At 38.0% G+C, this 22,481-nt stretch overlaps 2 protein-coding genes across 4 annotated transcripts in view; one reads left to right on the forward strand and one right to left on the reverse strand.

The window, feature by feature from the left end:
* HS2ST1 (heparan sulfate 2-O-sulfotransferase 1) overlaps positions 1–18,084 on the reverse strand; it is a 191,850-nt gene extending 173,766 nt beyond the window's left edge. The window contains exon 1 of one of the 2 annotated variants that reach the window (XM_030866130.2): positions 17,555–18,084. In XM_030866130.2, the coding sequence (XP_030721990.1) occupies positions 17,555–17,678 (124 nt within the window). In that variant the 5' untranslated portion in view covers positions 17,679–18,084. The remainder of the gene's footprint in view (positions 1–17,554) is intronic. The other variant, XM_030866131.2, reaches the window with a different exon arrangement.
* A 238-nt stretch (positions 18,085–18,322) lies between these two features.
* The window catches only part of SELENOF (selenoprotein F), a 38,171-nt gene continuing 34,012 nt past the window's right edge, over positions 18,323–22,481 (forward strand). Inside the window, exons 1-2 of one of the 2 annotated variants that reach the window (XM_030866129.2) lie at positions 18,323–18,470; positions 18,559–18,716. In XM_030866129.2, the coding sequence (XP_030721989.1) occupies positions 18,633–18,716 (84 nt within the window). In that variant the 5' untranslated portion in view covers positions 18,323–18,470; positions 18,559–18,632. Of the gene's footprint in view, positions 18,717–22,481 lie in introns of both variants that reach the window. The other variant, XM_060303208.1, reaches the window with a different exon arrangement.

Here is a 22,481-nt window from a genome sequence, read left to right on the forward strand (position 1 = left end):
GAGAATCCTAAAGATGCTACCAGAAAACTACTAGAGCTAATCAGTGGATGTGGTAAAGTAGCACGATATAAAATTAATGCACAGAAATCTCTGGCATTCCTATACACTAATGTTGAAAAATCTAAAAGTGACATCAAGAAAACACTCCCATTTACCACTGCAACGAAAAGAATAAAATATCTTGGAAAAAACCTAAGGAGACAAAAGACCTGTATGCAGAAAATTATAATACACTGATGAAAGAAATTAAAGATGATACAAATTGATGGAGAGATATACTGTGTTCTTGGATTCGAAAAATCCACATTGTGCAAATGACTGTACTACCCAAAGCAATCTACAGATTCAATGCAATCCCTATCAAACTACCACTGGTATTTTTCACAGAACTAGAACAAAAAATTTCACAATTTGTATGGAAACACAAAAGACCCCGAATAGCCAAAGCAATCTTGAGACCGAAAAATGGAGCTGGAGGAATCAGGTTCCCTGACTTCAGACTATACTACAAAGCTACAGTAATCAAGACAGTATGGTACTGGCATAAAAACAGAAAGATAGATCAATGGAACAGGATAGAAAGCCCAGAGATAAACCCACGCACATATGGTCACCTTATCTTTGATAAAGGAGGCAGAAATGTACAGTGGAGAAAGGCCAGCCTCTTCAATAAGTGATGCTGGGACAACTGGACAGCTACATGTAAAAGTATGAGACTAGATCACTCCCTAACACCATACACAAAAATAAGCTCAAAATGGATTAAAGACCTAAATGTAAGGCCAGAAACTATCAAACTCTTAGAGGAAAACATAAGCAGGACACTCTATGACATAAATCACAGCAAGATCCTTTTTGACTCACCTCCTAGAGAAATGGAAATAGAAACAAAAATAAACAAATGGGACCTAATGAAACTTAAAAGCTTTTGCACAGCAAAGGAAAAAATAAACAAGATCAAAAGACAACCCTCAGAATGGGAGAAAATATTTGCAAATGAAACAACTGACAAAGGATTAATCTCCAAAATTTATAAGCAGCTCATGCAGCTCAATAACAAAAAAACAAACAACCCAATCCAAAAATGGGCAGAAGACCTAAATAGGCATTTCTCCAAAGAAGATATACAGACTGCCAACAAACACATGAAAGAATGCTCAACATCATTAATCATTAGAGAAATGCAAATCAAAACTACAATGAGATATCATCTCACACCAGTCAGAATGGCCATAATCAAAAGATCTAGAAACAATAAATGCTGGAGAGGGTGTGGAGAAAAGGGAACACTCTTGCATTGCTGGTGGGAATGTGAATTGGTACAGCCACTATGGAGAACAGTATGGAGGTTCCTTAAAAAACTACAAATAGGGCTTCCCTGGTGGTGCAGTGGTTGAGAGTCTGCCTGCCTATGCAGGGGACACGGGTTCGTGCCCCGGTCTGGGAAGATCCCACATGCCGCGGAGCGGCTGGGCCCGTGAGCCATGGCTGCTGAGCCTGCGCGTCCGGAGCCTGTGCTCCGCAACGGGAGAGGCCACAGTAGTGAGAGGCCTGCGTATGGCAGAAAAAAAAAAAAAAACCAACTACAAATAGAACTACCATATGACCCAGCAATCCCACTACTGGGCATATACCCTGAGAGAACCATAATTCAAAAAGAGTCATGTACCAAAATGTTCATTGCAGCTCTATTTACAATAGCCCAGAGATGGAAACAACCTAAGTGTCCATCATCAGATGAATGGATAAGAAGATGTGGCACCTATATACAATGGAATATTACTCAGCCATAAAAAGAAACGAAATTGAGCTATTTGTAATGAGGTGGATGGAGCTAGAGTCTGTCATACAGAGTGAAGTAAGTCAGAAAGAGAAAGACAAATACTGTATGCTAACACATATATATGGAATTTAAGAAAAAAAAATGTCATGAAGAACCTAGGGGTAAGACAGGAATAAAGACACAGACCTACTAGAGAATGGACTTGAGGATATGGGGAGGGGGAAGGGTAAGCTGTGACAAAGCAAGAGAGTGGCATGGACATATATACACTACAAAACGTAAAATAGATAGCTAGTGGGAAGCAGCTGCATAGCAGAGAGAGATCAGCTCAGTGCTTTGTGACCACCTAGAGGGGTGGGACAGGGAGGGTTGGAGGGAGGGAGACGCAAGAGGGAAGATATATGGGAACATATGTATATGTATAACTGATTCACTTTGTTGTAAGGCAGAGGCTAACAAACCATTGTGAAGCAATTGTACTCCAATAAAGATATATAAAAAAAAAAGACATATAACCAAAGGCAAAAAACCTAAAGGATAAATGACTTTGACTATATCAAAATCAAAATCTATTACATACATAAAAATACCATGAACCAAATTAAAAAGCCAACTACTATCTAAGGAAAATTATGAAAATAGTCTTACTACATTTTTTTTTAAACAAAGCATCCACAGTTTGGAAAGGGAGAGAATAAAGGATCAATTACTTTGAATATAAAATAAATGGGTATATTACATTAACCATGTGAAATTTTATGTACTATACCATGGACAACCAGAGGAATGTTTAAGCAAAAAAAAAAAGGCAACAGCTCTCCTCAAAACTATCTTTAATTTAAGCTTTGGCAATTTCATATTAGCCTTTAATGTTAATCTAACAGCACTTATTTTGAATCTCATATGAATACTGTAGCTTAGAAATGTCAACTGAATCCATATTTTTCTTATATTAATCAGCCATAAACTACTTTATCAGATTTTCTTAAAAACCATCAAAGAAAAAGATTACTTACATATCATAAATTCTTTTTCAAATTACAAATTTGAAATTATAAACTACATGATCTTAAATTCTCTGTCAAAATGTAATTAATAAACAATATATAAAATTCTACCTTGATGGATTTCACATTGAAAACAACCTTAAATCACAATCACTCCGGTATCCCAGTAAGAACAGCATCATCACAAATCATTTATGCTAAAATATCCCAGACTCAATTCTTATAATTAGTTTCCTGATCTTCCCAAACTATCCTTGTTATTACTAAATTAATAAGACTTTCCCACTTTTATTCTGTGACCAAAATGCAAGTAGGGAATATGCTTTTCCTGGCTCCTTAAATAAAAAGGCAGCAGACACGCTATTACTCCAAAATTTACCTCAGAGTCTGAAGTAAGGATTATATTTCATTGCTGTTGAAAAGACAATCTATAGAAAACTTTCTTGTATTTTAATACCTCAATGTCCAAAAGAAAATGGGCTAAAAAACCTCAAATGGCAGTTAATATTTACACAAATACTTCTTTTCCTACTTCAATCTGCCTTCTTCTCTCTTTCTATATTACATGTACATCTGTAAATTTCCTCAACAATTTTTCAGCACAAGATAAATTAATAATAAATGTGGGAAAAAAAAGACAGTAACTTCATACGAGGATAGGGGAAGGTTAGGTGAAATGCAAAAGGTTTACAGAGTTCTTTAATTCCATTATCCTCAATTCTGGATTGGCAAACTCACTAAGAAATAAATTAAGAAAAGTCTCAAATGTGCAGCTAAAACGTTAAGTAAATAGAGCTCCTAACAAATTCAGCACCTTGGTCAAAATGTTTTCACTGCTAATTAGGAAAATTAAAAGTTTTATGTTTCATAAACATAAAAGTTACTATAATATGCAAATCAAATAACTGCTTATTCATGAAATTGTGTATAGCAATTTTATGTTAAACCTTCAACATGGCTGACCAGTACTTAAGAATAATGTTCTAATGCCAGAAAAAACAAATAGCAATAATATATGATGAAAGAGGTGATCACACCACAGTTTATTTCTCAAAACCTCTATCACTCTGGCCTACCAAATCTTCTGATTGCAGAATGGCAAATAATTGTTGACCTGAGTTAAAAAAAAAAACAAAAAACACAAAAAACCTTTGAAGCTCTGTATAAGCCAAGAATTCTGGTCTTTGGGATTCTCATGAGCCCAGCAATTAATATTAAAGTACAACCTACTGTATTCTATATCTGAGTGAAAAAATAAGAAAAAGTTGAAATTCCTAAATTAAAACTAAGGATACAAAGCACATGTTTTCCCTCTGAGAATATGACAATGAATCACTGTAGGTAAACTGACAATAAAGGAACTACCACGTAAAACTTTTTCCATAGTGGAGAAACAGGCTTTTTTCCTTCACTAGTTTGACCATCATTCACGCTTTTTTTTAAAAAAGTACTTAGAATCTAAGGAGTTATTTTATACATATACGTGCATACACACACACACTGAAATTCCTTTCACAAACCAAATTTAATCTGCCTTTTTTAAAAAATGTATCCTCAAACGGTCAAACTGGCGAGGATTAGTAGGAAAGAGGAAAGAAAGTTTGGTTATGTTAAAAGGCCAGGGCAAAGGCCAGGGCTGGAACTTCCCTGGTGGCACAGTGATTAAGAATCCACCTGACAATGCAGGAGACACAAGTTCGATCCCTGGTCCGGGAAGATCCCACATGCCACGGAGCAAATAAGTCCATGTACCACACCTACAGAAGCCCACGCACCTAGAGCCTGTGCTCTGCAACAAGAGAAGCCACCGCAATGAGAAGCCCACGCACTGCAACTAAGAGTAGCCCCCACTCGCCACAGCTATAGAAAGTCCGCGTGCAGCAACGAAGACCCAACACAGCCAAAAATTTTAAAAATAAAAAGTAAAAAAATAAATAAATAAAAGGCAAGGGCTATTCTATAATTTACATGAAAGTAAATAGATGTCTATCTTTAAGAGCAAATAATAATATGAATTCACAGTGATTATTACTCCTTCCTAAGAGAGGAAAGAAATGAATAGCTAATCTGAATGTCAAATCTATAACTCACGTAACATTGTCATTTGATTTATCTGAACACTTATCAGACAACTGTGATCCTATGAGGTAGGGCACTGAGGAAAGCCTACAGCAGGAAGAAATGTAAAGTCTAAACTACGGTAAACCAAAAGACAACAATATCAAAGAGAAAGCAGGTGTATTATTATCACTATTAACAACAACTTAAAATTGTAGTTTTTATACTTTACAAACATTTTCACATTCTTTATACCATTTGAAGATTATGTGATCTTCCCAGTAACTCTCTGAAGACAGCAGAATAAGCATCCTTCATATTAAGTAAGTTACAAATTTATAAAATACCTAAAATATGCCCAGTACACAATTAGTATTCAACAACTGTTGGGTATAACTGCCTGTTACAGTAGAAGGTTTAGAGGTCATGATGGCTTGCCATTGGTGGGAAAGGCAGAAAACCATTTAAGAAACATGGGTCCAAGGGCAAAGTAGGGAAAGATTCTAAACAAGTAAAAAAAAGACCAAAAGGAAGTCAAAGTGGTCATGAGGAAGACTAGATTATAACTAGTCACAGGCTTAATTAGTCACAGAGTTCCAACAAAGCGCAAAAGCAAAAAAGGCACATAATAACATCTCATTGATCAGACATTCCTGGACAGGCTCATCCCAAGTCAAACAGAAACTAAGTTCACTAACTATACCCAGGTTCAGAAGCAAAAAGTCATACATACCGCTAATTTTCCTCATATCCTGAGACACTTAAAATAGCATCACAAGTTTGCCTTTTTTCTTTGTTTTAACCTTCAAAACATGAAGGGAAGATATTTATAGTCTAGAGGACAAAAATGAATGGTTTTTATTCTATCCTCTTCAACAAAATGAAGAAGCTGTCTATTAAAACATACCGTAGATCATGTCAAGTCAGTCTTTCTAATCAGCTCTTCTATGCAGGAAACAACAGAGCTAAGTTGGTTTTCTGCCAGATGTATAACACACTGGAAACATGTAACACTTTATTAAAGAGCTGGGTGCATTTTGTTCAAAAGCAATAGAACTATGGTGAAATAAAAAACGCTGGCAACTGAAAGCAGCTTCCTAACATCCAAATGCAAACTAATCATAAATTTCTGTCATATTTGATCAAGAATCTTAGTGTCAAATCTGATTGCTGAACTAGTTTCAGTGTGACATGGACAAAGCTGAAATAACTAACAAATGCAAGGCTGAAGGAGGATTTTATTGATTTTATTTAAATCCAACAACTCAATTTGCTCAAAGCTCCAATATTCCTCCAAATATTCAAAATATTCTTATCACTGAATTCTTAAGATATTGTCCTTTTCCATCATACCTTAGAAATGTAAAGAACCATAAACAGCCCTAGTTAATCACCAAGCTCTTTGAAAAAACAGCAATATGGAGAATTTACAACTCTCTTTATTGAAGACCAAATAAAAAGTCATTTTTTTGCAGTAGGATTTTAGTTAGAATGTTTATGCTGTGCAGCTAGTTTTTTTTTAACTTTATATATATTTTTAATTTACTATTAACTAAAATAAAAGTATACTATAACAAGGCATTATTTTGAAAGCACAACAGTAACAGAGAACTCAAAACAGAATTCATTGTTTAAAGACAGCTATGGAGAGCCGGATACCAACACTTACTGACTTATTTATCAGGAAAAAAATCAACTAGATTGATCAGGCCATTTCCCATACTGTTTTGCTTCAAAGCATAAAGGGAATATATATACCAGGAGCATGTTATCAATGAACCAATAATATCTCTAAATTATATTCATTAATCAACTCAAGCATAATTTATGATTAGAAATAAATATGCCAAGAGCTAGTCTGTACCTGCATAACCCCTTAGCCTCATTCCATAACAATGCTGAGCAAAATTTTAAGGTATTTTCCAACTCAGACACCATCTAATGAATCTCTAAATTCATTTTTGTGTGCTTTACTGTACAAATCACTTATTTTTAGCTATGTCACAAACTTAGGAATAAAGAATAGAAACATGTAAGGTGATATGTGATAAGGTGACAATGGATGATTCCTAAATTCTACTGGAATTTAGCAAAATGGGCATTTCTTTCCCTCTAAATCCAGTTTTAAATTCTTATATAAGTACCAAATCAATTTGCAATTTTTCAAATCACTATCTCCCAAAAGGAAAATCCAACAATTTCAATTAAAAATGGTTGTCCCTGACACTTTATAGTACCCATAGGGATTCAGTACAACATAACTATCTTTAGCAAGAATTATATCATGCAAAGTTGAAGATCTGGTAACTATAATAAAATTGTTCACCTTAAGGTAAACTAGGTACGCTTTCTGTTGATGCAACATAATGATCACAACTACTACTGGTACCAAAATCCCTTATGATTTCCTTCTCTACTACTTTGCTTGCAACAGGGGTATTACAAAAGGAATACAGGAAAGAAAAGGACTATGCATCCACCCATCCCAGCAAGGATGTGATCAATTAGCTCAAGAACCATACTGACAGGAAAAGCAGAAACCTCTTCTAGAGCCAGAGACTTCATTGCCCAGTTTGAAAGAGCCTTCACTTGGCTCAGCTGCATCTAAAGGGATGAAATAAGAACTGGTTTCTTGAAGTTAGAGTAAAATTGGTAACAGGCAAAAGAATTAACTAAAGTCCTCTTGAAGCTTCAATGGGGAAGGAAGGAGATACGGCTATTGTGGGTAAGACTTGCCTCTAGCTTTGAGTAAACAATTTACTAAGGGCCTGTGTGCAACACCATGCTAGAAATTATATGGAAACAGAGAAGGATAAAACATTATTTTGCCCCTAAGTTTATAATATTAGTTTTAGTTGTCAATCGTAATTCAAATTATCCAACTTCACTACTTTCCCCTAAGTCAACCTAGGGACACACAATCAAAGATAACTAGGCCACCTGGCTTCCATTTCCAGCCAAGATGGAGCAACAGGGGATTTATCCTTCCACCTGAAACAACTAAAAAAGAACAGATAAAATATGTAACAACAGTTTTCAGGCACTGAACTTTAGACAGGAAATCAGTACAGGATGGTGATCCTTAAGAGAGAGAAAAGAAATGAGGTGAGTCATATGACTGTTTTAAGACAGTTTCCAGGCTACAGCACAGAGAAGGGGAACTCAGAGCCCAACAGTCTCCCTAACTTAAGGAGCCAGAATTGGGAGTTCAGGGAGGCCAAGGTAGCTGGAGTTTGCTGGGCAGAGTAATAAAGAAGACAAAGCTGCAAAAAGAGAATTTTCAGCACAGTACCAATCAGTGCATATGAGTGAAGAAACGGACACTGCAAGAGACACAAGTTCGATCCCTGGTCCCGGAAGGGGCAGGTGGAAAACTTTCTGGGATTCACTCAACCACCATTCCCACTAGCCAGGGTGGGGAAACCTTGTAATACACAGGGCCCTGGGTAGAGTACTCTGAAACGAACTGCAAGGGTACTGCCTCAGCAGTGGGGCAAAATTAATCATAGACTAAAGGCTATCCTGATCCCATCTAACAAACTTAAAAGCAAACCTAGAAGGATCCAACTGCTTCAAGGTAAGTTGAATGTGTCCCAAAACAAAGCCTAAGAATATGTTTAGGAATCTGAAAATATTCAGCACCTAAAAGGGTACAATTCATAATGTCTGGCATCAAATTAAAACTTACCAGGCATGTAAAAAAAGCAGGAAAATGTGTTCCATAATAAAGAAAAAAATAAATCAATAGAAAGCAATCCCAAAACGACACAGATAGCAGAATTAGTAGACAAGAACATCAAAAGAGTCATTATAATAACATCCCATTTGTTCAACAAAATAAAGTAAAAGCATGTTAAGGAGAGAAACAGAAGTCTTTTTTTGTTTCTGTTTTTTAAGGTCCAAAATGAACTTCTAGAAATGGAAAAGAAATGCCTAAGATGAAAAATACACTGAATGGAATTAAAAGCAGATTACATACCACAGAAGAAAGCATTGGTGAATTGAAGGCACAGCAGTAAAAAACTATTTAAAACAATACAAAAAGAAAAAAGACTGGGAAAAATCAGTAAAACATCACTGAACTGTTATGACAGCTAATGTAGCCTATATACGTGTGATCTAAGTTCCTGAAGAAGAGAAAAGGTACATAAAAACTATATGAAGTAATAATGTTCAAAGCTTTCCAAATTTAATGAAAACTATAAACCCACAAATCCAAGAAGCTCAACAAACTCCAGGCACAAAAAAGTGAAGAAACTACAGCAAGGCTCATTATAATTACTTAAAACCTAGTGAAAATCTTAAAGGCGGTCAAAGGGAAAAAAGGCATTATGTACAGCTTAACAAAGGTAAGAACAATGGCAGTCTTCTCATCTCATAGTGCAGGCCAAAAGACAAGGGAGCAACATCTTTAAAGTACTGAAAGAAAAAATGTCAACCTAGAATTCCATACCCAACAAAAATTTCTTACAAACAGTAAGACAAAGACTTTCTTAGACATACAAAAGTGAAAATAATTCATCACCAAGTAGATTTTCAGTACAAGTAATTTTAAAAGATATCCTTGAGGATGACGGAAAAGAGTACCAGATGGAAATCTGCATCTCCACAAAGAAATGAAAAGCATTGGGAATGATACATGTATGAGTAAATATAAAATACTATAAAATTTGTTTAATCTTTTTAAAAGATAACTGATTGCTTGAAACAAAAATAATAACAATGTATCACAGGACTTATATGTACAAGTAAAATATATAACAATAGTGAAAAACCGGAAGAGAGAAAATGGAAGTACAATGACTAAGGTTCTTATACTATACCTTAAGTAGTATAATGTATACCATAAACTCTTAAGCAACCATTAAAAAAACACAACAAACAGCACTGCTAACAGGTCATCAAATGAGATGAAATAGAATCAAAATCCTCACTTAATTCTATAGAAGGCAGAAAAACAGAAAAAGGGGAACAGATGGAACAAAACGAAAACAAACAGTAAGTCAGACTCAAACCACATCAATAATTATATTAAAAGTAAATGCTCTAAACACCCTCATTTATAAGAGAGATTGTGAAATTGGATACAAGCCCCAACTACTTGCTGCCTACAAGAAATCCACTTTAAATAGATTAATACTAAAAGAATGGGAAAGATACACCACGCTAACACTAATCAAAACTGAAGTGACTATATTAATAACAGACCAGGTAGGTTTCAAGCAAAGAACATTACCAAGGACAAACACCTTCATCTCATAATGAAAAAGGGGTTAATTAATCAAGAAGACATGACAGCCCTACACATTCATACAGCTAATCACAGTACTTCAAAAAAACATGAAGCAAAAAGTAACAGAACTCTAAAGAGAAATAGACAAACCCACAATCATAACCAGAGACTTCAAAACCCCTCTCTCTATAACTGATGGAACAAGTAGGTAGAAAGAAAATCAAGGATACAGAAGACTGGAACAACTCGACCTGACAGTTACAGCATACTCTACCCTGTAACAACAGAATATACATTTTTCATGTTCACACAGAACATTAATCAAGACAGTTTATATTCTGAGTCACAAAACAAGTCTAAATAAATTTTAAGATTTATTCAAAAGGATTCAAAAAGTTCAAATGTATGCCCCCACCTTCCATAGGACACAGCTGCAACTAAGTCATTGCCAGCTAAAAAACCCATTTCCGGGCTTCCCTGCACAGTGGTTGAGAGTCCGCCTGCCGATGCAGGGGACACGGGTTCATGCCCTGGTCTGGGAAGATCCCACATGCCGCGGAGCGGCTGGGCCCGTGAGCCATGGCCGATGAGCCTGCACGTCTGGAGCCTGTGCTCCGCAATGGGAGAGGCCACAACAGTGAGAGGCCCGCGTACCGCAAAAAAAAAAAAATTTTAAATAAAATAAAAAATAAAAAACCCATTTCCCAGCCTCCCCCCTTGCATATATTGATAGATGGTAACTAGTCCTCATCAAGAGACTGAGGGTAAAAGAAGTCAAAGAAGTTGAGAAAGGGGTACACACCTCCTCACCCTTCTCTTGCTTCTTCCCCAGGCTGACAGCAGAGAGCTCCAAAGCCAGAGGGGATGGCATAACTACATGACAGAAAGTACCCAAGATGCTGAATAACTCGTGAAGAGGAAAACCATCCACCAAAATGATCACCTAAAACATCATGGGGAAAAAAAGGGTCATTTATTGTGTTAGCCAATAAAATTGTGCACTTTGTTTTAAAAGCAGCTAGCATTACTCTAATTCTTAAGGAAGCTTCTAAAGAGTTTTATGCAGAGGAGTGACATGATTTTTTTACATCTTAAAAGGACCACCCGAACTGTCATATTAAGAACAGTCTGCAGGGAGGCAAGTGTGGAATCAAACAGACTAGACATGGCAGTAATCCAGGGAAGAGATGATGGTATCTTGAATTAGGGTGGTAAGAGTAGAAGTGTTGAGTAGTAGTCATATTCTAGGAATATTCTGAAGATAAAGCTAACAAGATATTTCTAACAGACTAGATGCAGAGCATGAGAAAAAGGAAAGTAAAACCCTAGCAAATGGAAGGATAGAGCTGTTATCAACTGAGATAAAGGTCAGAGATAAAATGAGTTTGAGGGGTGGAGGTGTTGAGGCAGTGTACAGAGATATCAGAAGGTTTGTTTTGGCCATACTGAGTTTGAGAAGTCTATTAATTACTCAAAGAAAATTTCAAGTAGGCAGCTCAGTTACATGAATCTACATGAATCTAATGTTTAGGAAATAGGTCTCAATTAGAAATACATATTTAGAAGTTGTCAGCACATAAGTCACCAACTAAGGAAGAGTAAATAGAGAAGAGTTCCAAGGACTGAGCCCTGGGGTATTCTTATGTTAAGGGGTTGAAGAGGAAAAAAAAGAATCTTACACAGGAGATAGAGAAATGACCAGTGATGGGGGAAGAAAACCAAGAGTATGATATATTGGAAACCAAGTAAAGAAGGTCTACCAAAAAGGAGGAAGTGATCAACTGTGTCAAGTTCTGCTGATTGGTCAAGTTAAGACGAAGACCAAAAATTGACCGTAGGATTTAGGGAAGTTACTGGTGATTGTGGTAATCAACAACAGTGAGAATAGACAATTTTTTAAAGTTTTACTGCTAAAGGAAGCTGAAATATGAGACAGAGGTTGGCTGAGAAAGAGGAGTCGAGAAAAATACCATTTTGTTTCTGGTTGGGAGAAATAATAGCATGTTCACATGCTAATGAAAAGAATCCAGCAGAAAGGGAGGAAATGATAACTATAGGAGAATGAGGGAAAACTTCTGGAACCACGTCTCTAAGTAGGTGAGGAACAGAATCAGGTGCACAAGTGGTCCAACAGGCAGTTAATCTATAATTAACAGGCAGAAAGGCAAAATACAGAAACGCAGCTACTAGTAGGTGGGCAGATAATTATAAATAATTAGGCTACAGTGAACCATTGATTATAAAGTCCATCTATAAGTACACCCTTCAAAAGTGGTCATTTTGGAGAGCAGTGTTTGAATATTCATTACTGTTTCAATTTCACTAAGTGCCAAAATCTCTTAGAACGCTTAACAGAGTGGTAGAGAGATATTCTAGGATTACTTTAATTGAGATCAACTGTAGCAGTTGACTACTCCATGGCACTAGATAACCTATCTAGGACTCATAAGTGAGACACCAATTAGCAATTCTAGAATAACTGCATTCCAATTAAACCATAAGTCCTCTAAACAGTAACTACTGTAAGGTTTGCAAACAATTTCATAGGTAGAGAAATCTATCATTCTTGGGAACATTTTACAGGTATGTATGGTTTCAGGCACTTGTAAAAACTACCAAATTCCAAACAGCAGTCTCAACCTTGGCCCTGGAGTTAGTTCATTAGTTTAGGAGGGTTTTAAGAACATAGGGATTAACATAATTTTGACCAATGAAGATGCCTACATATCCATTCTGAGTTACTGTCCTCATTTAAAACACTATGTCCTAATGCATTCATAAATTTATTTAGTTGTGTTATAAGCATATGAACAACAAATACTATTTTAAATGCTTAGGCCGTATAGAAAATAAAGTTATCAGGCACATAATTCTTACATTTATATAACAAAGGTTTCATTGACTGTTCCACCAGTCAGCATTAGCAACAGTGTTCTCAAGATTCAGAAAGAACTACTTTGTAAAAGCAACAAATTCTGACATGCAGAGTTCTAAGTAACAGCTAAGCAACTAAGTAGTAACCTAAGTGACAGTGTTCATTTTGACTCCACGTTATAGACTGTACCTCATTAGAAAAATTAAGTTTGTATACATTTTAACAAAGATTTTTCAGTATAACATCCCAGAGAAATTGTTCATAACTAATGTGCTCGTATCCTAAATTTAACTCACAAGTTGCATGTTGTAGTATGTTAATATTAAAAACAAAAAATGCACTTACTCCATTAAATATAAACCATCTACTACAAATCAGTGATTCTTACCATTAAGGAGACTGCATACTCCTTTGCAAATCTGATGAAAGCTATGTATATAATTTCAGGGAATTCATGGATGCCTTGAAGCCTATATATGGGTCCCTAAGATCTAAAGAATCTCTGATTAGTGGAAAAAAATGGAGTCCAAAATTAATCCAAGAACATATGAAAACGTAATATACGACTAAAAGAAGAACTGTAACATACAGTGGGGAAAAAAGATAAATTATTAATATAATATTTGCCATAAGTGGCCATTCACTGAGAGAAATTACAATAAACATATGACTGCTTTAAAGAGCTAAATATAAAAAATAAAAGTTATAAAATACTAACAAAAAATAGAGAATGAACATAATCTTGGTTGGGGGAAGTCTTCTCAAGCAATGTAAGGCACCTACTTGCCTAAATTCATAGATTTGACTGCATAAATTTTTTAACTTCTGTATAAGCAAAATATACCATAAAATCAAGGGACAAACGACAGACCTGGAGAAAAACAGACACAAGACATAAAACAGATAAAAGATTAATACTTCTAATATATTTTTAAAACCCTAAAAATCGGTAAGAAACTACTACCCAACACACAAATGAAAATGAACAAGTAAATGTTCAACCTAATTAGAAGTTGAGGAAATGTAAACCAATGCAACAACATACCATTTCACAGCTTCAGAGTGGCAAAAATTTAAAGCTGACAGCATCCCATCCAGGGCTTGTTATGTGTTGACAGTGCAGATTATTGTAACCCTTGGTAAATAAATTTTTTGGAAAGTAACAGATTTTAAGATCTGTTAAATTATAAAATACATACATCTTTTGTCCCAGTAATCCCTTAACAGGAGAATTTATCCTACTGAAAACAGTACCAACAAATAAGGAGTTAAATAAACTTATATAAGGATGTTTCTTGTAACATTGTTTATAATACCAAGAAAGAAAATGGTAAAAAAAAATTTTTTTAAGTGGTGGGGGGAGAGATAAACTGAATGTTCATTATTGGCATAATGGCTGGAGAATTTATGATTCATGCATACTATGGAATATTATACAGCTATTAGAATGAGTAAGTCAAATTTATATTTATTGACCTGGAAAGATATTCTATGATATTAAATGAAAAAAGCAAGATGCAAAGTAACGTGTATACTGCCATCCAATATTCGATGAAAAAAAAGATAAAAGAAAACTCTATTATGTGACATTGGTTTTTAGGAATTCCTGTTTATATACTTAATGTCCCAAGTGGTCAATGAATACACCTAAGTTTTGAATACAACTATCGCTCTATTAGAGATCTCACTATCAAAATATTCTGAAACCAAGGTGCATACAAAGCATTATCAGAAAATGCAATCCTTTGGAATCTTCTATAACAGAAAAGATAAACAATGAAAACTTTTAAGAGCAAAATGTTTAACTTTTTCTTTTTCTTTAAGCCATAAATGCAAAGTTTAATAAATTTGACTACACTGTAAGTCAAAATTCTGTGACAGATGACACCACAAAAGTTTCTGAAAAGTGATAAATGTGTGTTTAAGTTTTTCTGGTGCCAAAACAAAAATGCCTTTAATGTTGTGATTTTACCACTTACAGAAAACCACCACAGAGTTTTTTTGTCCCCTGTAGCAGAAATAAGCTATTTCAGTCCTTTCATTGAGTAATATAATTATGTTCGTTACACGGGTATAAACAAGCAACATACATTACACTAAACTAATTCCTTTGTGTCAGAAATTGAATTTTCTAAGAATGACATTCATTCTTAGAAATAAACGCAATTAAACGTTGGTATTACAGTTTAAAAATTCTATTCAAACTGCTACATCTTAGTGTAATGTCAATATAAAGTCCCAAGCAGCCTGGTATAATTAAAGGGGAACTTGATGTGGAATCAGACATACCTGGGTTCCAGTCCTGGCTCTGCCACTTACTAGCTATGTGGTCAAGTTATATAACCTTTGAACCTGTTCCCGCATCTGTAAAAATGGCTTTCTATGGTGTTCTTGGAAGATTAAATAAGAATATCAAATATGAAAGTGTCTAGTACAGAGTCTGATTGTCAAAATATGCCTCCTTCTGTGTTCCTTTCCTAAGGAAGATTACTAACTGACAACATCTGTTTTAGTATTGCCTGTTTCATAAGACTTTTTTTTTAATCAAGACTGCTGATACGAAGTTATATATTTTATTTGCCATAATTTTGAATCTCCATTATTAGCTCCTTCTAGTGTTTTGTATCTGAGGCTCCTTTTCGAGAATTATTTAGTTTAATCCATATTTACTATTTCTAATGGAATATAAAGGTTCCTTTCCTGTAAAAAATCATGAAAAAACACTACTACCTGTGGCTTTCTACATCCTCAGATAACTCTTTCTAAAATCATTAAGGTTGTGCCTACAGAAAACACTTTCAAGCATTATGGAAAAAAAATGTTAGGCAACAAAGGAAAATTAAAATTTGAATTATCCCAACCTATTGTAATGTGTCTAAGAAATTCAAAGAGCAACACAACGAAGAATTAATACAAATTTTAATTTAATATAACTTTCAACTTTAAGAGGAGTCATTTTTTTCTCTGTAAAGCTGGATCATTAATCAGGCCACAATATGACGCTCAAAGCTGCTAAATAGATACAAACACAAAGAGTATATTGGCCAACCTTCAATATTTAAAGTAAATATTTTTCCATCATACAAGACTCATATTAATAAAATCATAGTAAATAAATTTGATATCTGTTCGAAACTGTACAGGGCAAGTTCTACCCTAGAGTTGAGGAGTGGAATTATTCCTAGCTCCTCTTCAAATTTATTTGCACTTCAGCTAGATTTATTTGATGCTCTTTGATACACTGCTCTTTAAAATGTCTCCAAGGCTTTTCGCAAAGTCTATCAAAACTGCAAATAGTCAGCTACTGTTTGTAATATTTCAATTATTTTCTGATACATTTTTCCTAAATATTAATCATCACCCACAGCAGCATCTGTTACTTCTTAGTCTAAATTACAGTGCTGCTGGTATTTTATTATTTGCATTTTGAAAAGTATTTTAAATGATTTTGAAGTGAAAGTGTACGCATAAAAATACTTCACATTACTTTTCCACATTCAAATTACAGCCTCCTGAGCTGATTTTTCAGTGCCATGTACGTTTTTAAATCAAAATGTACTGCTGACATTCTTTTAATATTCCCTCCCCACCCCGAGCTCTTCCCAAACGCCGAAGTTCCCTACTAATCTGAAAGTACCTATTATCTGTGCATTCTTCGGGTCTTTCACAACATCACACTCCAACTTTTTGTACTTCAGACCTCTTCCGTAATTAAAGTAAGCACTGTTAACTCTTTAAGGTACTTAACCTATGCTAAACTTTTTGCACTCTTCCTTTCATAAACTTAAATCTGACTAAAGCAATTCCCCTTCAACCTTTCCTCCTAAATTCACTACACCAACATCGCCGCGAAGTAACGTACACACACATCCCTATTCTTAAGCTCAAAATATGGCAGTTTAGCGCCGCTAAAAAAGAATTTAAATGCTTGGATGCCTCGTTTCAGTACCTCACGGAAGCTTTATAGTTGCTTTCCTGTCCTACCTGGGGACAGCCTATTTCTCTCGTCAGTTGTGCGGTCCCTTGCTGCCCCCAGCACAAGAGTGCAACTCACTACAGTGTATTTCTTTTACTCACCGTCATTCCAGCATCTCCCTCCATTTCTGCGCATCTATCCCTTCGCGAACCTCCCCATCCCCAAAAGATTCCGTAACCAGGTGCCCACATCTCAAATTAGAATACCCCTCGCCTGACACTGCCGAGGCTTTCTGTACGACTTCTAAGAGAACACGTAAGCCTGAGCGTTTCTGTCTCCTCCAACAGTCAGTACCCGCTCCCCAATGAGTTCGCTCTTATCTTGCTCTTGATCCCCATGGAATGCCTACTTCAGGGTAACCCTTTGGCTCCGGGAAGCCCAACCTTGCAACCTCTGCCCCGTGACCTCGCGAGCCCAGCATACCACCCAAGCTTAATTCACACCATTCTTGGAGCTTGTGTTCTCGATGCCCCTAGTCCCATCTCTCTTTGCAACCTCTTTCAGCCTCCTGCCGAGGAGCCAGATCTCAGGTTAGACAAACGCCCACTTGCTCGGGTAGCACTGCCTCCCTGGCCCGGCCGCTTCCACACACCACTCAGCCCAGAGTGGCACGGCTCCTCACCTAGCTTCGACCGGGACTCCTCCAGTTTCTGGATCTGGTTCTCCAAGAAGAGCATTGCCACTGCGAAGGCCACCACCGCCAGCAGCTGCAACTTGGGCGGCATCATAATCCTGAGGAGCCCCATGAAACCCGCTGCTCGGGATCAAGACATACCGCGGGGGGCGGGGATCGGGGCCCCGGAGGCAAAGGAGACGCCGGGAGGAGCCCACCGAGCCGGGAGAAAGGCAAGGAGAGCGCGACAGCGAGAGAAGCACCGCAGCGACCCCCCCTTCTCGCCTCCCCAGTCCCCCGCCCCCAGGCGCCAACACGAACGCCGCCGGTGTCCGCTTCTCCTCGGCCGACTCCACGGCCGCCCCTCCAAAAGCCCGCGCAGCAAACACAGCGCGAAGCGGCTGCCGGGCTCTCGCTTCCCTCTACCGCCTCAGTCCCCGAGCCCCGCGCCCGCCTGCCTGCCTGCCTGCCTCCCTCTCTTCCTTCCTTCCCTCCCTCCTTTGCTCGCAGCCGCGCGCTCCTACGTTGCGGCTGCGGCTGCGCCGCCCTCGACCCCGCCCCCTTCCCATCCCCCTCGGCCACCACGCGCACGTATCCACGTACGCTGCTCAGCAACCAGAGGCTCCGCCCACTGCTCCCGTTCACTTGTGCTTATTGGACCGAAGAACCCCAGGGCTTAGCTCTTGGCCCGTGTCATGGTTGGTTTCCTTTGCCTAAGGTGTCAACCAAAGCGGCATTCGATTGGGTAAACTTGGAGAAGGAGGCAGCCCGAAACTGGCGAAGGCGGGGCTTCTTGGCTGCTTGAGGAAATGTCGTGAATGAAAGGAAAGAGCCCGGGGAAGCACAGATTTGGGGAGTCTAGGAAAATGCCTGATATGGTTTATCGAAAGGACCCAGCGACTTCATATTTATATCAAATGTAAAGGTATTTATTCATCTTTAAGCTTTTATATGCCCTTAGTTAACACCCGTCCCTGCAGAATAAGAGACTTGATGTTAACCGCCTTTAGCAGCCTGTTTTGGATTAGGCTCTGGAGTAGACGCCCCGAGCAGAGGGGTCCTCGGGGCAGCCGGAGACCTACGGAAGATGGCACCTATGGCGGCCGGACTGGATGGGTGCCTTTTGCCGGCTTTTGGGCTGCGGCTGCTGCTGGCGACTGTGCTTCAAACGGTGAGTGGAGGTCACGTCCGCTGCAGCCCCAGGGCGAGTGGGAGGGATTGCGCCGAGGAAAACTGAACATTCGGTCCCGTTTGGGAGCCACAGTTGAAAAGGGTGGGAGGATAGGGCTTCCTCAGCGACTGCTGCGGCCAGAGTGCGACGTGGCTTAATACCTCGTTTGATACTTATCTTTCCCCGTTCCGGGTTTCTAGCGGTTTTCTCCTGACTTTAGACTATCTTGAGTACAATTTGTAAGACACACCGTGAACGGAAAAAAAGGCACTAAGTTTTGCACAAGAATGAAGATTGTTTTTAAATTGGCAGAAATGCAAGGAACTATCGTTCCTTATGGCAAGGCTCCCAAATCTAAAAGCCCTGAGGTCTTTGGTCCAGGGTACACTTCCTTTTTACTTCTTTCTGTCAGTTGTTTGTGGTCTCTGTACGTCACTTTTAGACAGCCTTTAACCTCTGTTCTGTGGAATTCATATGCTGCTGGGTACACTTCAGTGCCATTTGTGATTTTAAACAACATTGTTGCAATAAAAGAAGCTATTCCATACTAAAGCATAATTTATTTTTGACATTGATTTTCTAAAATGATAGTTTTCATCTCGTTTAAAATCGGACGGTGTTTAACCAGGTTTTTTTTATTTCGTTTTTATCCATTAACAGAACAGATGCGTTCTTTATCTTTCAATGGGGAAAGGCTAAATTCTACTTATTTTCCTATTCACTCACAAATAACTTACTGTTTGTTAATTTCTCCTTAGAAGTTTTTAGTCCATGTTTATGTGAATAATAAAACTGTTTAATATACACTATGGTTGGAGTTTTTATAAGTGTCTTTTATCAGCCTAATTTTTCAGGAGTTCTCTGTATTGAACCTGCTGAGAAGTATTCTCCTAGAGACCTGGTTTAATTAATTTATCCAAGGTTTGGAGGAGTGAGGATCTATACCGAAGGCCCCTACAAACACCTGGGCTTTTCTTTCATCAAGGAGTTTAAAGATCCTGCCTGTCCTTTTGTAACCTTGCCTAAAAGGTGGATTCTTTACTTCTCTAATTAGCTTTACAGTACTCCATTATTCAGTCATTTGGTGCCTTAGAAATTACTGGAAGACCCCTTTCTAAACTTCGTACTCAAGAATTTATTGTCAGTCTTAGGTAATTTGAGTTCACCACCTTGAAAAGACAAAAAAGAATAACATTTCAAGTTGCCTTCTCCTGATTTCACTCTCTTTAACTGTTTCATTATCTGTGGCTGTGTAACCACCCCCAAAGCTTAAAATAACGATTTCTTGTAATTCTGTGTGTCTGCTGAGCAGTTCCTCTGTTGATTTCCTCTCGCCTCATTTACGCAGCTGTGCTGAGCCAGTAGGTCAGCTGAACTGAAGGGTACAGGATGGCTTCATTCTTAGTGGTGCTGTCTGTCAGCTAGGTTCCCATCCATGTGACATCTCATTCTCCAGTAGGCCAAACCAACTTCTTTTCGTGGCAGTCTCAGGGCAGCACTCCTACAGAGCAAAAGCTGCAATGCCTCCTAAAGCCTAGCCTCAGAAATCACATACGTCACTTTCACATCGCAGTGTTTGTCAAAGCAAGTCACAAGACCAGCCTGGATTTCAGGGGTGGGGATATGGACTCCATCTCAGCATGAGAAGAGTGACATAGTCACATTGCAAAGAAGTGTACATACCAAGGTAGGAGGAATTTATTATGCCCATTAAACAGTCTACCAAAGTGACCATCCACAGAATTCAAGCCAGAAACTTGGGTCTCATCTTCAACTCCTGCCTTTTCTTACATACCTCATATCCAGGTAATTACCAAGTCTTGTTGATTTTACTTCCTAAATATCTCTCAGATTCATCCACTTATTATTAATCCCTTATTTAGGCCATCAACCTCTCTCTCCTTAGAAATAACAGCCTCCTAGTTCGCCCTTTAATTATCAGAATCTAAGCTGTTGTTTTTGCCAGCTTCCCAATTGCCCAAGCTGGAAATTATTCATTTTAAATTCTTTTCCTTTCACTCTCTGACCCCAGTTAGTCATTAAACCCTTAAAAATCTCCAAGCCAGTTCATTTAATTTTACCTCCACAGGTAGTACCTAAATTCAGGCCCCATCTTTGCCTGGGATTGGCACAACAGCTTCTGTAACTGGTCTCCTGATCTCATTTTCCCCCGTTTCCTAATTCAGTCTCTGCAGTGCATCCAAGTCATCTTTCTCAAACTTAGGTCGGTCATTGTTAAAACTCCTCAATGGCTCTCAGTTGCTTTTAAGTTGAAGTCTATCTTCAGTGTGCCTTAACAGGACCTCTTTGACCTAATACTTGTTTGTTTCTCCAGGCTTAATTCCCAGCACTTACCTCTACTGGGAGAGCAAAATGGTAGAGGTGGAAAATTGGGGTCATTTTAGTACCTCTCACATACCATGTTCTCTCACCAGACCTAAAGTAAGGTGTTTAGATAAAATGCAAGGCTTAACTTACATCCCATTTCCAGATTTGCAGTCTTATATACCCTCTCCCTTACATGTTCTGTCGTCATACATAATGCTGTATTACAGATTCACAACTGCACCAAAGCTCTGTGTGTGGTTTGTATCCCTCCATTCCCATGCAGAGTGTAGCCAAAGAGAATACAGGGGCCACTTTTCTTTTATATATTGTTTTATTTTGCCTCACGTGTACATTTAAATCCCTCAGAGGTTTGAAAGGCCTTCTAGTTCATTAGTGTTTGTTCCTTGCTATCAAAGTCATTAAGATATCTGTAGTAGGTTATGTAGAACAGTGATGAACCCCACCCACTCCAACAAATACATAATGACTCTGAAAATATTTAGAAAGGGTGGTCTGAGCAATTCACCTTTTTGTTGAACTGTTTTAACTTCTCTAAAGCTTACTCCTGTCTCTTTCTTCTGTAATGACTAGTGTTTTTAAGAAAAGAAGGCAATAAAATCTTGAAAGTGAAAAGAGAAGTAGAGAGGACTGTTGGAAGAACTCTTAAGAAATTAGAAAAACTGCATTTCACAGTTAGCCTGAGGGGGAAGAAAGGCCAGGTGGAATAAGTAGCTGGCAGTAATAAAAATAAGCCAAAGCTTTGGAACCTGACAAATGAATAAAAAGGGAATGAAGGAAGACTTTCTTGGTGCCCTGAGGTTGAGCTACTGGTATTGGCAGAAGACTTAGCTCCTACTTTGTTAATTCACACCTCTGAGTCCTCAGACTAGACAGGTTGAGCTTTTATTACTGTCTGTGCCTCTGAATAGCTCTAATTAAAAGTTAGTAGCAACACATAGTTATCAATATTCCAATGAGGTGACAACGGGGAGGATATAAAATGATTTAATTAAAAATACATTCTGAGTATGCTTAAGCATTAGAAAAAAATATTTTTGTATGGCCTAAGGGAGCTGTTTTCTAGAGTGTCCCAGAACTAAGTGATACTCAATTCTTCATTTAGCTCATACATATTACTTCTTTCAGAAAGACACTGTAGGGATTTCCCTGGTGGCCCAGTGGTTAAGAATCCACCTGCCAGTGCAGGGGACACAGGTTCAATCCCTGGTCCGGGAAGATCCTACATACCACGGAGCAACTAAGCCCGTGCGCCACAACTGCTGAGCCTGCACTCTAGAGCCCGCGAGCCACAACTACTGAAGCCCATGGGCCTAGAGCCCATGCTCCACCACAAGAGAGTCCACCGCAATGAGAATCCTATGCACTGTGACGAAGAGTAGCCCCCACTCACCACAACTAGAGAAAGCCCGCGTGTAG

The sequence above is a fragment of the Globicephala melas genome, chromosome 1 (assembly GCF_963455315.2).
Source record: "Globicephala melas chromosome 1, mGloMel1.2, whole genome shotgun sequence".
Classification (NCBI taxonomy): Eukaryota; Metazoa; Chordata; class Mammalia; order Artiodactyla; family Delphinidae; genus Globicephala; species Globicephala melas.